A 16,298-nucleotide genomic window follows, 5' to 3' on the forward strand; every position below is an offset into this window, starting at 1 on the left:
AACCTTAGTGTTGAAGCAATGAACAACAATCTTGTGGGCATCATTAAGGAGTGTGCAATAGAAATCGGTGGTAACTCCGTTAGACAGGATGCCAGTAAGCTATCGCAGGAGACGAAAGATCTGATCAAGAAACGCCAATGTATGAAAACCTCTAACCCTAGAGCTAGAACAGAACTGGCAAAACTTTCGAAGTTAATCAACAAGCGTAAGACAGCTGACATAAGGAAGTATAATATGGATGGAATTGAACATGCTCTCAGGAACGGAGGAAGCCTAAAAGCAGTGAAGAAGAAACTAGGAATAGGCAAGAATCAGATGTATGTGTTAAGAGACAAAGCCGGCAATATCATTACTAATATGGATGAGATCGTTCAAGTGGTTGTGGAGTTCTATAGAGATTTATGCAGTACCAGTGGCACCCACGACGATAATGCAAGAGAGAATAGTCTAGAGGAATTTGAAATCCCACAAGTAATGCCGGAAGTAAAGAAAGCCTTGGGAGCTATGCAAAGGGGGAAGGCAGTTGGGGAGGATCAGGTAACAGCAGATTTGTTGAAGGATGGTGGCCAGATTGTTCTAGAAAAACTGGCCACCCTGTATACGCAAGGGCTCATAACTTCGAGCGTACCGGAATCTTGGAAGAACGCTAACATAATCCTAATCCATAAGAAAGGGGACGCCAAAGACTTGAAAAATTATTGACCCATCAGCTTACTGTCCGTTGCCTACAAAGTATTTACTAAGGTAATTGCAAATAGAATCAGGAACACCTTAGACTTCTGTCAACCAAAGGACCAGGCCGGATTCCGTAAAGGCTACTCAACAATAGACCATATTCACGCTATCAATCAGGTGATAGAGAAATGTGCGGAATATAACCAAAGCTTATATATAGCTTTCATTGATTACGAGAAAGCGTTTGATTCAGTCGAAACCTCAGCAGTCGTGGAGGCATTACGGAATCAGGGTGTAGATGAGTCGTATGTAAGAATACTGAAAGATATCTATAGCGGCACCACAGCCACCATAGTGCTCCATAAAGAAAGCAACAAAATCCCAATAAAGAAAGGCGTCAGGCAGGGAGATACGATCTCTCCGATGCTATTCACAGCGTGTTTACAGGAGGTATTCAGAGACCTGGATTGGGAAGAATTGGGGATTAGAATTAATGGAGAAAACCTTAGTAACTCGCGATTCGCTGATGATATTGTTTTGCTTAGTAACTCAGGGGACCAAATGCAATGCATGCTCACTGACCTGGAGAGGCAAAGCAGAAGGGTGGGTCTGGAAATTAATCTGCAGCAAAAGTTATGTTTAACAGTCTCGGAAGGGAACAGCAGTTTACGATAGGTAGTGAGGCACTGGAAGTTGTAAGGGAATACGTCTACTTAGGGCAGGTAGTGACCGCGGATCCGGATCATGAGACTGAAATAATCCGAAGAATAAGAATGGGCTGGGGTGCGTTTGGCAGGCATTCTCAGATAATGAACAGCAGGTTGCCACTATCCCTCAAGAGAAAAGTGTGTAACAGCTGTGTCTTACCAGTACTCACGTATGGGGTAGGAACCTGGAGGCTTACGAAAAGGGTTCTGCTTAAATTGAGGACAACGCAACGAGCTATGGAAAGAAGAATGATGGGTGTAACATTAAGGGATAAGAAAAGAGCAGATTGGGTGAGGGAACAAATGCGAGTTAATGACATCTTAGTTGAAATCAAGAAAAAGAAACGGGCATGGGCAGGACATGTAATGAGGAGGGAAGATAACCGATGGTCATTAAGGGTTACGGACTGGATTCCAAGGGAAGGGAAGCGTAGCAGGGGGCGGGAGAAAGTTTGGTGGGCGGATGAGATTAAGCAGTTTGCTGGGACAACATGGCCACAATTAGTACATGACCGAGCAAGTTGGAGAAGTACGGGAGAGGCCTTTGCCCTGCACTGGGCGTAACCAGGCTGATGATGATGATCATCATCTATACTAAAATCATTTATAAAATTGCTTGTTAAATAAGTTAAAAATGCTTCCTTGTAAGCCGATGCTAATTTCCATTGAGGAATATTGGGAGGGTTGTATACGGTGTTAATAAGTTACAGGGATGTGTTCACTTCCACAAAGTTCATTGATGACGTTCCATTCCAGGTGAGGCAGAAGAGAAGCACGGCCAATTTCTATATCAATGAATACGAGTTGTGCTGGACGCTGTAACAGGTCAGCTCGTTCGCATTCGTAAAACACACCTGCAACACCAAATTGCTCGCATACAATAATTTACTGCTTATGTCGTAATTAGTGAACTCCTCTTGAACCTGGCCTGCCTGCACATTACCCAAAATGTCTCTAACTAACGAAAAAAAAAAACGGTGCTTTGTTTGGTGCACCAAAGACACCATGGAAACCTACTACGGACGTCGTATAACGCATTAAGACAAGAAAAAAAATAACAGCATTCAGTAGTTACTTGCAATGCTCGTAATTTGGCCAGGAACGCTGAAGTTTCATCAACAAAGCCCCCATTTTCATGAAATACAAACTTGGAGTAAAAGAGGGGACATGAGCAAGCTTAGCTGAACACGGCAGTATGACACTTATGAACCCTTGTACCAGATTTTTTTTTTTCCCTGTGAAAGCTGCACTTGATCCACAGGCACCTAACTTTGCAAAGTGGTTTGCCGTAGCATTCTCCCCCATTTTCTCAATATATGGTATCGGTGGCATTTGTATTTCTGCCAGGGGAACCAGCTAAATTCTGTGCCTCTTGTAAGACAGACTTTTTCCTACACATTTTCCTACACATTACCCATTAGTTGATCCTTACATTCAGCAAACAAACAAGTTGCCCTGTTTAATTCACTGAGGACACCGGAGAAACCACCTATAAACGCTTTACACCACATGAAAATAAGGGTAAACCCAAGGGTTCGGTAAATGTTTGCAATGTTTATAATTAGTGAAGATCAATACTTAGCAATTATTTTGAAATGCACATAACACAATTCCAATTTTCAGCAAATGTCACATATAGAGCACATTCTTAAGGATTTCTAATAACTCCTTTAAACAGACCAAAGGCTACGGCTTAGCAATTTTCACTGAAGCCGTAAGCGAAACATACACAGTTCACAATTTGTCTGCCCATTGTGCCTAACATACCCCACATTCCCTTAATATGTGACCATGGACGACAGCACCGTCTTACTAGAAAACAGTGAGCAATGTCATATCGTTTGTGAGCACCTCTAGTCTCATTAACAGCCTCGTAAAAGTAGCATGTCAACCTATTTACATCCAGAACTCACCTTCCTTGTTTTGGATTTTCGCCTTTACATTTTCGATGGTATCACTTGGCTCGGCCTAGGTATGAGGTGGGGAAAAAAAAGCACAGGGGGTCACAAGACCACGCAGTCTTTTACAGGTTATGGAGCACTGCCGACAAGCGATCAGAAGTTGCATATAGTGATTCGGTGTTTTGCGCTTATCACCAGGTAAGTGTGTATGAGTGGTACATGATTCATCACAGACAAGATGATTAGAACTTTTGCAGGAAGCAATGGCAGGTACACGCACCTCTAGGGTGATGCTCTTGCCAGCGAGAGTTTTCACGAAGATCTGCATGGCAACCTGCGACAAGGAAAAAAATAATAATGCTAAGACAGTGCAAAGTCAACGCAAGAGATCTAATAGCAACCTTCAATGTTATCAGGTCACTGCATATTACCGGAGCTGCTGTCACACAGTGGGACACCAGTTAAAATTCACGGTGCTGCAATGCTTTGGAGGACAAGCATCCTCTGCTGGCAGGGCACTCAAGCACCCTTTCTGCACAGCCTTGAATGAGCTCTGGTCATGTACACAGTGGCCTTAAAACATTGAAGCTGGGAGTGTTCCCACAAACAATGCAAGTCCTACAAAAGGAACAACTGGACGGCTTCAAGCTATGAAAGGGAAACAATTACCAAGAAAAAGCTTCGTTTTATTCACTGAAGAAGCGCAGCATTGATGTCCTAAAACCATCATTCTCGGTGTTGTTGCTCACCTGCGCATACTTTCCCCACATCGCTTTGCCACCCTGCATAACGAGAGTTGGTTCACTGACATTAAGTTTGAACAGAGTTCCCTTCGTGATCCCCCCAGCTGCGAGTAGAGCGGCGAGCTCAGGTTCTTCATGCCGATTGATTGGCAGGCAGAAGGTGGCTTTCAGCTCCGGGTGCGTCACATGAGCCTTCTTGAGACATCGTGCCATTATTCTGATGAACCACTCAAACTTCAGAGGCTTACGCATGAATCCCTTCCCAAATGAATGTCTGGCCACCATACGCCTCCATGCCTTGTTTCTTCCTTTTGCCTGTCTTGATCACCCAGAACGCCTCAGTCCCCTATGCCATGAAATTTCAGAATGGGCATATCCCACTTGTCGGCCTATTCTTTCCTTTTCTGCTTGATCATGTTTGACAGGACCTTAGCCCTCGACTGGTTCTCACGGTCCAGCAGGTAGACCGGAACTGCACCCTGTGCCACTGCCTCAGGTCCTCACTGCTTTGTCAGCTTCTCCTTAAGCATGTTCAGCATTTTCTTTGTCTGGACTTTCTCCAAGTAGCACTTCTTAGTGAGTATCTTGGCCTTAACAGCATCCCCGTGCGGCTTCCACCCAAGCCACTTGTGAAGCCATCATGGTGGTCGAGCCTATAGCCATACCACTTCCAGTGAAGCTTAATGTGCTGGTTCTGCAGCATGTTGTCGACGCCGTCTGCTCAACGCAGCAGTGACACGCATGCTAACAATCCCTCTTTTGTAGCCAAGTTTTGGGATGCAGCTGGCTGCGGTGTACTCCAAGTTTCCAAAATCCTGAGTCACCTGCGAGGGGACAACAGGTGTTCCCTCAGGCTGCTTTATAGTACATTGCTAAGCTAAATGGTCATCGTGGCCTTTCCCTTTGCATCAGGTGGGCACATCATGGTGCCCTGACCAAAAAAAGATAAAAAAGAAACTACATCAGTTGCTCGAACAATACGTATGCACCTTGTTCACTGCTCCCCTGACCACCACTATAGAAGTGTTGCCTTCGTGATTGAAGTCGCTACTAGGGGGTGCATGTTTTTGTCATAGCTATAACGCGCTTCCACAAAACCAAGTGCCTTGGGAAGTGTAGTGCCATCTGGTTGACGAGAGCACAATGTTTTCAATGCTGTCCTCATCATCCTCGCATGCCCAGCACTGCACCGTCGTACACCGACTGGTCGAAGCGGCGTATATACACCTTAGTGTGCAGTGTTCCCACAAGGGTCTGAAACAAAAGGGCACTGCCAACACTGTTGTCGTACAGCCACTCCACAGAGATGGTTGTCTTGTGGACTCTATACAGGGCCGGGCTAGATTTTTGGTCCATAGCAGCTTGCCACATTGACGTCTCCGCTTCCTGTACTCCAGCTCGCACCCCTAGTGACCAGTGCCTTTCGCTGTCCTCTTGGCTGGGGTCAGTAAAGAGGCAGAACTTGTATAACGTTCGGACAGCACGTGCCCCCTATTGCCATGCATTCGAAACCGGCCATGCTCACAACTCTCGAGGACAGACATGAACACGTCTGTTGCCTAAACCAGTCACTCGTTTTATCCGAACTGAGTACACAGGTGGCATTAGGCGGTGGATTATGTTCAGCAGAAGATCGTGCCTGGTTACGACCACTGCGCCACTTGCGAGGCTTAAAACAAATCTGCTAGAAATATGCCGCTGCCTGAAGGTGGATCCGATGGAAAGCGCTGAAGAGGTGAAGAAAATAAGCAGTAGTGTGGTATTGCTTCGACGGGGCGGCAAGAAGAGACCTATGGCGTGAGGCCTAATAGCCAGGGCACAAAGGGAACAGACAATGCAAACATCCATGTACCCCCTTGGATAACACGGATGGGCAGCTCATTCACTCTGAGCTCGAGTCGAGACAGCTCTTTGGCCATCAAGGATTGAAGAATGTTTGTAGTGCATGCTTACACTGCAAGAATGCAAGGAATCCCCCCTGTGAGGAAACTATAAGCCCTAAGTAACATAGAAAAGACTTTTGGCATAAAAAGACAAATTCGTATGACGGTCATTACCATAGTGAACATGATGTGTGTACTGCACATTTACACTACAAGAAATGTAAAGTAGCCCCTCTGTGAGGATACCGAAACTAGATATTGAAACAGAATATCACAGATAACGTTATCACTTATGTCACAAGGATTGCTTCAGGTCAAAATGGCCTGACACTATTGACAGATGGCGTACAGACAAGTGCTAAGTACGGGGAAAGTAGACACGTCCGCAATAGAGATTAGTAAGAGGCCGTTGGAAGATTGGTGGAACAAAAGTATGGAAACGCCAAAAAACGGAGACATACAAAAACAAAGTTCACAATAGGGGGTCAGAAAATTCGGTTATGGGAATTCATCGCGAGTTCCCCCCCCCCCCTTTTTTTAACCTAGGCAGGACATTAGGCAGTATAATATCAAGAGCTCGGTGACCCAACCCACCGCCCCGTTGCAAACGGGTCGCTTATAACATCCATCCATCCAGCCAATCCTGCACACGTTAAACTTAGCCGCAAGCCCAAGACGCACTTAGGCTTGTCGACGAAACAAACTGGGGCTACCTCTACGTAATGCCACGTTTCGGTGAATTTCCAACAAGACAACGGGTTTAGACGATGTAATCGTTTTGCGATCTGTTTACATTTCAAGTGCAACTGACTCCTTCGCAATGCCAATCTGACAACGGTGCCGCAGCGATCGTCGACAAACTGTCGAAAAATTCGATCAGTTAATCTCGTCTAGGGGTAACACGCCTCGAGTATTTAAATAGCGCGACGTTAAATTCCCGGGATTGTCAGAACGCACGTCAAGGTCTGAACAACGGAGTCTTAAAACTTGGCAGTAAAGCGGCGCGCCCTACCTATCATTTAACGATCCAGCCAAGGCAAAGTACACGCGGAAATAACATGGAACACATGAGAACACTCAAGTGGCACCCAAACTAGTAAATGTTCACATGCGACGATCGCGCACACAGTTCAAAAGCACAAGACCACGTTGACACTTCGCGCTTTCGCACACACACATTTTTATTAACTTCAACTAACGCGCGTTTATCAACGCGCATGAATTGCCTAACCATCTGTGTAAACTTACATTTACTATTAGAATTGTTCAAACGGGATAGCCAGTGAAAAACACTGAGAGTTTTCCACGGCGCTAGTCCAAGCGTTCCGCATAGTTTTAACGAGCGTCACAAAATTAACAACAACGCAGGCTAAGAGCGGCGCAATTACCTTTAAAAAAAGCTATACAATCACAAGTGCTCGCAAGGGTTCAAGTTCAGAAAAACTACACATTTTGAGAGAACACAAGCAGAAACTTGCCGGTCCGCCGGATGAGAGTTGCAGCGTGGAGCAGGTCTTAGAGAAAAGGAAGGGAACGTGATCGCAGAAACAGCTAAAAGAAAAGGCGAAATGAAATGACATTGCTAACATTTGATAAACAACTAAAAATATTATGAAGACGTGAGAAACTAAATTTGAATAGTTCAGCCTTTATTTGCGATTATTTTTGCACGTTTATAAGCCTAAACTTTATCCTAATTTTTTTCTGGCCTGCTCTTTTGGCAAGTTGGCACAGCCGAGCAGGGCCGCTGGATCGACGTTCGCTTTCTCAACGGCGACCCAAAGCGAAACTGGGGATGCAATTCCCTGTAGCGTGAAGTTGCTCAGCGCCTTTGCGCTTTTGGTGTTAATAAAATCCAGTTGAAGATAAAGAAATATTGCCACACACTATCGTGCGTAGCGGCGTTTTGAATGGCTTACATGTGTTATGCGATCTAACATGGAATGATTACAATGACACCTGTTCCGGCGATTCTTATCTGAATTAAATAAAATTGAACCACTTGAGGTCACGCCCCCTTCACCTCCCCACGCAATAGCTAGTGCATATATACAGATTCACTTTAAGTTGAACAATAGTGTATTTTACACTGCATCCTAGGTTACCATCGATTAAAATTTTAGCAATCACGTCCAGCACGCAACTGTACTGCAGTTCATTCTTGAAGGAGCCTTTGTATCGTGTTGATGAGTTGCTAACGATAGAAACGTGCTCAAGATGTCGACTCATGAGGTCGCGGGTAAAAATCCCGACCGCGGTGGCCGCCTTTCGATCATGGCGAAATGCAAAAAGGCCCCTGTATTGGGGGCCCGTTAAAGGTTCATTGATGGTCAAAATCAATCCAGAGTCCCCCGCTACGGCGTGCCTCATAACCAAATCGTAGTTTCTGCTCGTAAAACCCCAGGATTCAATTCAAGACATTGTATCGAACCTGGGCAGCCTACACTTCTAAACTGCAAACCGCTGTCGCGCAGAGGCCATGGCCAGTTCCTTCATCGGTGTAAGCAAGCTGGAACAGTTTCTGGAGGAACCCCCCCAGACAGTGGCTAACATCAGCAAGTCCAAGACTGGCTTGACAGAGGCCAAGCGATACCTGAATTGCTTCACCGAACATGGAACCAAAGCATGCTAACATCATCTCACCTCACCCATGTTTAACTGGGCATCACAGGCCACAAAAGACAAACATGTTTTTAGTGGTTTAATAACAGATCTAAGATAGTGGAACATCTTGCATACATTACAACACAACCAGCAAAAGGAATGAATGGCAGCCACAAACAGCGAAAACATTGAATCCAGCTTCCGTTATTACAATACTGGAAGTCTAGCTGGCCAAGTAAATGTAAGATTGTGCGACTGCATTTTTTTTAGCAGAAGGACTAAAGGTATAAACAGGAACAGAATACGACAGAACTAACACTAGACTACCAACCAGTGCTTGACTTCCATAAATGATGGAAATACATGACAGCAAGCAATAACTGCAGTGAATGCACATCCACACCAGTTAAAACATGCTGCCGATAGTCCTTTGCGCATGTGTTACAAGGATACAGATGCTACACTTACACAGTTATTGCATTCTCGTGTAATACAGTGTGCCTCGTAAACTTTTCTTTCTATCTCTTGTGGATGCAGTTGAAGAACATTTGTACCTGCAAAATCAATATCAACACACACACAAACACACACACACACACACACACACACACACACACACACGCACGCACGCACGCACACACGCACGCACACACACACACATATTTATTGTGTCAATCAAAGCTATATTTTGGTGAAGCAAGTTGCCCTTAACCTTCTGACAAAACACAATTCATTGTGCTTTTGTAGCCAGAAGAAACATACATTCAAGCATACGAAAACCAATGTCTAATTGATTACTACAGTAGTTATGTTCCCATTCAATAACATTTAATTCTCTTTTTGCATGATGGTACTGTCCATGGCCAAGAAAAGGAGAACAAGTGGTGCTAATTTTCCACGATGTAGAATTATTTTGGGCTTTGTGGAGCTAAGCAAGAAAGACATAAACATGGAGCTCATGTAAAGATTTGACGTAGTAGCTCTGCGGAAACCCGGAAGGCGGAGAGAAGTAATTAATAAAGGGAAAATCAGACATCCACCCGTTCGTAGCAATTGCTACAAAGGAAACCCCCACGGGTTCCTCGATAGAGAAGCCTCAAAGTTGAAGAAAAATTCGTCCTGGTCCGGGACTCGAACCCGAGACCACCGCCTTTCCGGGGCAACCGCTCTACCATCTGAGCTAACCAGGCGGCTCGCAGAAGGCAGGGCGAAGTCGAATCTGTCGACAACACGAAGCAAAGGCAAGTGTTTAACGTAATAGTTCTGCGGACACTTGCCTTTGCTTCGTGTTGGCGTTGAGCACTCCCCATACGTGAGCCGTTCCCGAAGATAGTGCAATATCGGCCCGACCCGCGGCGGAGTTGAAGCAGCCGTTAGGTACTCCCCATAAGTGGGCCGATCCCGAAGATAGTGAAATACCGACCGGCCCGATCCGCGGCGAAGGGGAAGCAGGCATTAAGCACTCCCCATACGTGGGCCGATCCCGAAGATAGTAAAATGCTGGACCGACCCGCGGGGGAGGTGCAGTTCGCCATTAAGGGGCCCACATACACGGCTTCGCTGGTCATCCTTCTTCACAGAGTGGAAGGGCACTGAGTTTTTTTGCTTACGACACGAAAATTCCCTTGGACGGTAGAGGTATACAGCTGCGCTGTAAGAAGGTTACATTACATTACAATGTGAGTGCAGCCAGGTCCACTCACTTTTCCGGAAAGTGATGGTTTGACGGATACATTACTCCCCATGCTAATTCAACTGGTGACGTTGATTCACGCGATGAATGAACGAATGTGAGCAGATTGGCTTTTCCGAAAAAAGAAAAAGAAAGTAAGCTCGAAAGTAACACTTGTGTTGGTCTTCAGCCTGTGCTCGAGTTCGCAGCATCACCTTTGCTGTCATAGAGCGTGAACAATTTTTTTTACGTTAGCATAGTTGGTGGATATCCACCATCAGAGATTCGGCCCAACAAAAGTCGCCATTTTGTCTGAGAGGCCAAACATTCATAGTGATAGGAAAGGGTTAAACAACTACACAAAGTAAAGCTTGTAGCTTTATCGGCCGTATAAATTACATTAAACATTCACTTACTACCTAAATTACATATCATAATGTCAGGCGAACACAGGCAAACATGAACCGATCTCACTCTTTTTCCTTGAGCACTAGCTATCGCAACTATGGCGAGAAGAAAGCGCCGGCATCGGGGAGCGAACGCTTCGTACTGCCTCTGGATTCACCATGTTGCCGAAACTTAACATTAAATGACCTCCAACACTAGGCGCACGGAAGGACAGCCCGATCAACCCATCTCGGCTCACCCTTAGTCTTTGCACCGGCGCACATTACCTCCAAGCAATGGCGTGCGGGTTGCGTGTGCACTCAGCCGCGCGGGAAGCCTGCGCAGTCATGACTGGGCTAGATGAGAAGACTTGTACTCTCCCCCCATAATGAGCGCTTGGTCACGTTACTGCTAAACTTTGGGCGCGCCAGAACACAGCGAGCATCAAGCCACGATTCTTGTCGACTCACTCTCACACGCTTTCCCTCGCATCTTGCACCACCACGAATTGGCATCCATAGTGACAGGACAAAGTCATTTGTTACGCTGTGATTTTTCTAAATACTAGGAATGATGAACGCACGAAAGCTATTGTCATTTATAGAATGCATGGACCTGAGGGGAGTGGAGTTAAAGCATGGTACGCGGAACAAGAAGCGCGAGGACGTGAGGAACGGGCGGCAGGAAGAGAAGGGAAAAGGAAGCAGATAGAAGTACGGCAAGTGAGACTAGAAAATACAGCTGCTAGAATGTGAACGAAACGCTAAAGGGTCCGATATATCATGTTGGTCTGATATATCATGTGGCTGAAGAATGAATTCGTCACGGAGGGTTGCGTGATAGTAAAGACCATGAAAAAAGTTCAAGAAGAAGAAGAAACTGTATGAAATAATGGTCCGGTAGTTTTTGTTGTGGTGGCCTCAGGTGTCGGCTCGAAGTCCTTGTACTCGGGCGGCATCTTCAACTTGCGGGACGGCCCAGAGCTGGTCTTCCAACTCCGAACTTTTGAGAGCCGCCTCCCAGCGGCGGCGACACCGATGGAGAAGGTCTCCGGCGGCCCCTGCAGCTGGGGCGGCGTCGGGAAGAAGCGAGCTCGAGGCTTCCTGTACTCTGGTAACAGCCGCGGTTACAGACGCGTTGAAAACGGAGGTGGTTTCAGTAGCGTTGTTGACGGCACATTCCCAGAGCATTTTCGCAGCGTTACTCTCTGTCCGCAAGCTTTACACACGTCAATTTGGTATAAATAAACCCGGGTAGCAGTGATGTAAGACGGCGGGGCTAAGGTAAGTGTGTGTTTGGAGCAAGCATAAGGTTACGGCCTCGTTCCTGTTTAACTTATCGTGCGGTGGCAGGAATGTGCGTCTCTCGAGTCTGTAGTGTTGGGTGAGGCCGCTGAACGTGGTCAGACGATCGCCCCACGCCCATTGTGATTCCTGTTGCTGCATTTCTGTCGTAGTGTCCCAATCTGGCAGATCCGATGCCCCGATCTCGGGGGGCGGAGGCGGCGATCATATAATCTGCGGCGGCTCGGCGTGTGAGATCACGAGCCGTGGCGTGGGCCGCCTCATTGCCCGCGAGCGGGGCATCAGTGCGTGCCAGAGGAGGAAGACCGTAGAAATTGCGGGTTGCGAGGGCGAGTCGCCCTCGTCACAAATTTGGAGTATGCGGGCCACTTCCCGCGAGACGCAGCCGCGCGCGCAGCCGTGGATTGCCGCCTGCGAATCGCTGATCACGAATGCAGCGTTCGGCACCTCGGCGAGTGCTAGGGCCATCGCGGCTTCTTCGGCCGCCTTCGCGTGTCCCGTGGTCACCGTGGCACTCACGAGGCACTTAGCCGTGCGGTCTACAACCGCGATCGCGTGTGCGCTTCTCCCTTCTCCATATCGCGCGGTGTTTACGTAAACCGCTTAACGTCTTTCGATGGTCGCTTGCGCGCTTGTTGCGTGTCCCGACGTGGGGCGTCGCGTGCATGTTCTTGGGAAGCGGCGGGATGATCAGGCGGTCGCGGACCGAGTCCGTAACCACCGTCTTTTCTCCATGCTGAGTGTGGTACGTGATGCCGAGTGACTCTAGGATGCATCGGCCTGTCTTTGACTTCGATAATCGTTCGTATTGCGCAACGTCGTGCGCCTCGATTAACTCGTCAAGTGAGTTGTGAAGTCCGAGCTCCAGAAACTCGTCGGTGCTTGCGCTGAGTGGAACGCCAATCGCACTCTTAAAGCGCCTCATACACTCGACCTTGTTTTCTTCCGACCCTATCCATTTCAGGCAGGGGGCAACATACCTTATACGGCTTCTCGCGTATGCCTGCACGAGACGGATCGAGCAGTGTTCGCGCATAGCATTGCGTCTACTCGCGATGCGACGCGAGAGTCGGATCCTGTCACCCAGTGAACGACGAAGCCTCCACACCGTCTCTCCGTTATGGTCATATGCCTGCAGTTGTAACCCTAGGATTCTAATTTTGTCTACGTGCGGTATGGGAGTACCGTCTGCCAATATAATGCGTATTTCGGAGTATTCCCGTTTCTCGTTGCGCACGGTTTTACGACCTCTGCTTGTGGGTTTGTAGATTGTAGTTGTAGTTGTAGTTTGCAGACACTCGAGGCCCGTTCCTCGCAAATATCCCTGGACTGCATCGACTCCCGCCTGTAGCGTTCGCTCTACGTTACCGTCACATTCTGCCCCGGGAACCCAGAGAGTGATGTCATCTGCTTAGAGACTGTGATGCAATCCTTCTACTTATGTTAATTTCTCGGGTAGACCAAGTAGAACTAAATTAAAGAATAATGGTGATATGACGTAGCCATGTGGCGTGCCGGACGGACCCGTCTCAAATTCCGGCGACGCTTCGTCACCAACGACGACGTGTGCGCGCCTGCCCGCATGGAAATCTCTAACGTAATTGTACGTTCTTTGGACTAGTCCTAATGCTCTTACGGTTTTCAAAATCGCTTCGTGTTTAACGTTGTCAAAGACCTGTTCAATATCTAGGCCGAGAATTGCCTTAGTGGAGCTGTATAGTGTCGTCTACGATTGGGTGTTTTAGCTTAAGCAATACGTCCTGTGCGGAGAGATCGCGGCGGAATCATAGCATGGTGTGCGGGAACGCGTCGCGGTCCTCGAGAAAGTCGGTCACGCGGGTGAGAACTGCGTGTTTCATGGCTTTGCCCACGCAAGACGTGAGCGAAATAGGTCTTAGATTATCGAGCGTAACTTGTTTGTCCGGTTTAGGAATCATGATAACGTGGGCCCATTTCCACGCTTCGGGAAGGGAGCCCCCTCCCCAGCACTTGGTTGACGTAGGTCGCGAGTCGGGAGATTGACTCGTCGTCTAGGTTGCGCAGAGTCTTGTTGGTAACCCAGTCCGGGCCTGGCGCCGATGGGGTGTTTAGTTCGAACAGGACTATCCGAATTTCCGCTTCACTCAATCCTGCGTCCAGTTTCTCGTTTACAACGCCATAGTATTCGGCGTGTTGGATGATTTCGACCTTCTTAAGGTAACGGTCACGTATTGCGTCGAGGAAGTTATCGCTTCTATAATCTCTACTAGTCTAAGAGTCTAGTGGCCTTGAGCGGCCTCAGTCTCCTCCGGGTCTAGCAGGTGTCAAAAGAGGCGCCAAGCGCTCGCCCCGGTAATCTGCCCCTCGAGGCCGTTGCACGCGCCTTCCCACTGTGCCCTGCATACCTGACGTGTTCTTCGATGTCTCTGTCCAATTGTGCTATGCGTTTGCGCAACGCCTTCTTATGTCTTTGGCATTTCCATCTCTTTAGGAGTTTTCGCTTTGCTTCCCACATGTGTAGGAGCCTGCTGTCGATTATTTCGAGGTTCGCCTCGGGTGGAACGTCGCTAGTTGCCGCGTCTACGTCCCTTCTGAGGTCCATTCGTCTATGTCCGTAATCGGCTCACCGCCTCGCCCCCCTTCTTCGAGTTTTTTGTGGAACGTGTCCCACTTCACGAGTTTGAGTTTACGACCTTTGCCTTCAGGGTTAGTCCCGTTCAAGCGAAAATTTTTTCGGCAGGATGCTTATGACGCAAGCGAGATAATCGATTTCATGGAACTTATATTGGTAGTGTGGTTATAACAGGAAAGGATGAAGTGAGTAGAACGATATTGTACCGCGTACCATTTCTAGTGAAGCAACCAAATTGTTAATGCTTTGGTCCCAGACTGGAGTGGCGTATTCTAACGTAGATCGAATGAGTGTTTTATATAACAAGAACTTTAAAGATGAAAGTGCTGCTGAAAAGTTACGGTATAAGGAACCTAACATTCGATGAGCCTTTTTAATTATCTTCGCAACATGCGAAGACAAACTTAGACTAGATGTGATATGAGCACCTAAATATTTATAGGAGGAAACCGTGGATAAGGGAGAGTTTTTCAGGTAATACATCAAATGACTACTACATGTACGAGAGACACGCATCACCTTACCCTTGTTAATTCAATTCCATTGGCCAAGTATTGCAACAGTCGTCATCAGTAACTATTTCACGAAAAATTACCCAGTCGTCTCTACGTTCGAGTGAAAGCACGCGAGGGAAGCCGACAATCGCGGCTCTATCTGGCGCGCGCGAACGAAGAAAGCGGAGAGCAACCGGGCCACTTTCAGTCGCGCGAAAGGCCATGGGGATGGGAGGAGGGAGAGAGAGTGGCGGCGTTATGCTTCGGCAGCGTGTCCGGCGGCAACTGCACATTTCACGACCGGGCGCAAGGGGAACTGATGTCCGCTGCTCAATCTCGGGCGCCATATATCAGCGTTGCCAGATTGAAAGTCGGCACGACACCAGAAACTCGCTAAAGTTTCCCCAGATTTCACCAGAAAATAAAATTGCCTTAAGATGCACAAAAATGGCCAAGAATTAACATTCGTCAAGCACCCATTTCATTGTGTATCTAAAATCACGATGAGAAGCCTTTAATCATCCCTTGGAGCATCGTAAATGTCTGAATGAAACCAGCGAAGCATATCGTCTGTGATGATGAGGAGCCTGTAATCATCGCTTGGAGCATCGTAGATGCCTGATGGAAACCTGCGTAGCATATCGTCTGTGATAGTGAACTTCACGCAACACCCCTCTCAGGAGGCCAACGTTGTGCGAATTAAAGTTTTCAGCGACATTTTGCTCCTGTACTTCGTCTTAACACACGTGACCTGACTGAAGACACGCTCCACCAGTGCATTCGACACTGGGCAACAAAGACATGCCAGTGCATACAATGCAAGGTCCTGGTAGGGCTTTTCCCCCATGGCATTCTTAAACTTCAAAATTCTAGCCCAGAATGTTGCAGAATCCTCAGGAAGTTTCCCGTCGAAGACGGCCTGCGCAACAGGTTTTTGTGACAGCGAAACGAGCGGAGCGTCAGCACGTGTATTGGCTGGCCGCTTGACGCATTGCCGATGGCCCGGCGTTGCTCTTCCCGCGCTTCCCACGGTAAATTCATTCCTCCACTAGAACAGCCGGTGCCGTCTATTGAAACTACTTATAAATATACGTGCGTTGAAACCTAGCGCTAGCATCACACGCTAGCCCGAACCTTAGCTACAGTAAGCTTTATAGTTCACAGCAACACAGGGATTTCATGAGGAATAAACAAATACAAATATAGGCCTTAGAATCGCGGCGGCCACAGGCGCTACCTAGTGTTAAATGTTTGGATGAGCAGCGCGGGTAGACGGCAATTTCAGTAGAGTGGTTTTCCCCAGATATCCCCAGATTT

At 47.5% G+C, this 16,298-nt stretch overlaps 1 protein-coding gene and 1 pseudogene across 1 annotated transcript in view; both read right to left on the bottom strand.

The window, feature by feature from the left end:
- Positions 1 to 7,460, bottom strand: part of LOC126544594 (ubiquitin-like) — a 34,764-nt gene extending 27,304 nt beyond the window's left edge. Inside the window, exons 1-2 of the mRNA XM_055077761.2 lie at positions 7,388 to 7,460; positions 3,564 to 3,617 (exon numbers count right to left, since the gene is read on the bottom strand). Coding sequence (XP_054933736.1) covers positions 3,564 to 3,611 — 48 coding nt within the window. The 5' untranslated portion in view covers positions 3,612 to 3,617; positions 7,388 to 7,460. The remainder of the gene's footprint in view (positions 1 to 3,563; positions 3,618 to 7,387) is intronic.
- On the bottom strand, positions 3,624 to 5,915 carry LOC129387934 (ribosome biogenesis protein NSA2 homolog pseudogene; annotated as a pseudogene).
- Positions 7,461 to 16,298: the final 8,838 nt, after the last annotated feature.

Source organism: Dermacentor andersoni, chromosome 10 (assembly GCF_023375885.2).
Source record: "Dermacentor andersoni chromosome 10, qqDerAnde1_hic_scaffold, whole genome shotgun sequence".
NCBI classification, from domain to species: domain Eukaryota; kingdom Metazoa; phylum Arthropoda; class Arachnida; order Ixodida; family Ixodidae; genus Dermacentor; species Dermacentor andersoni.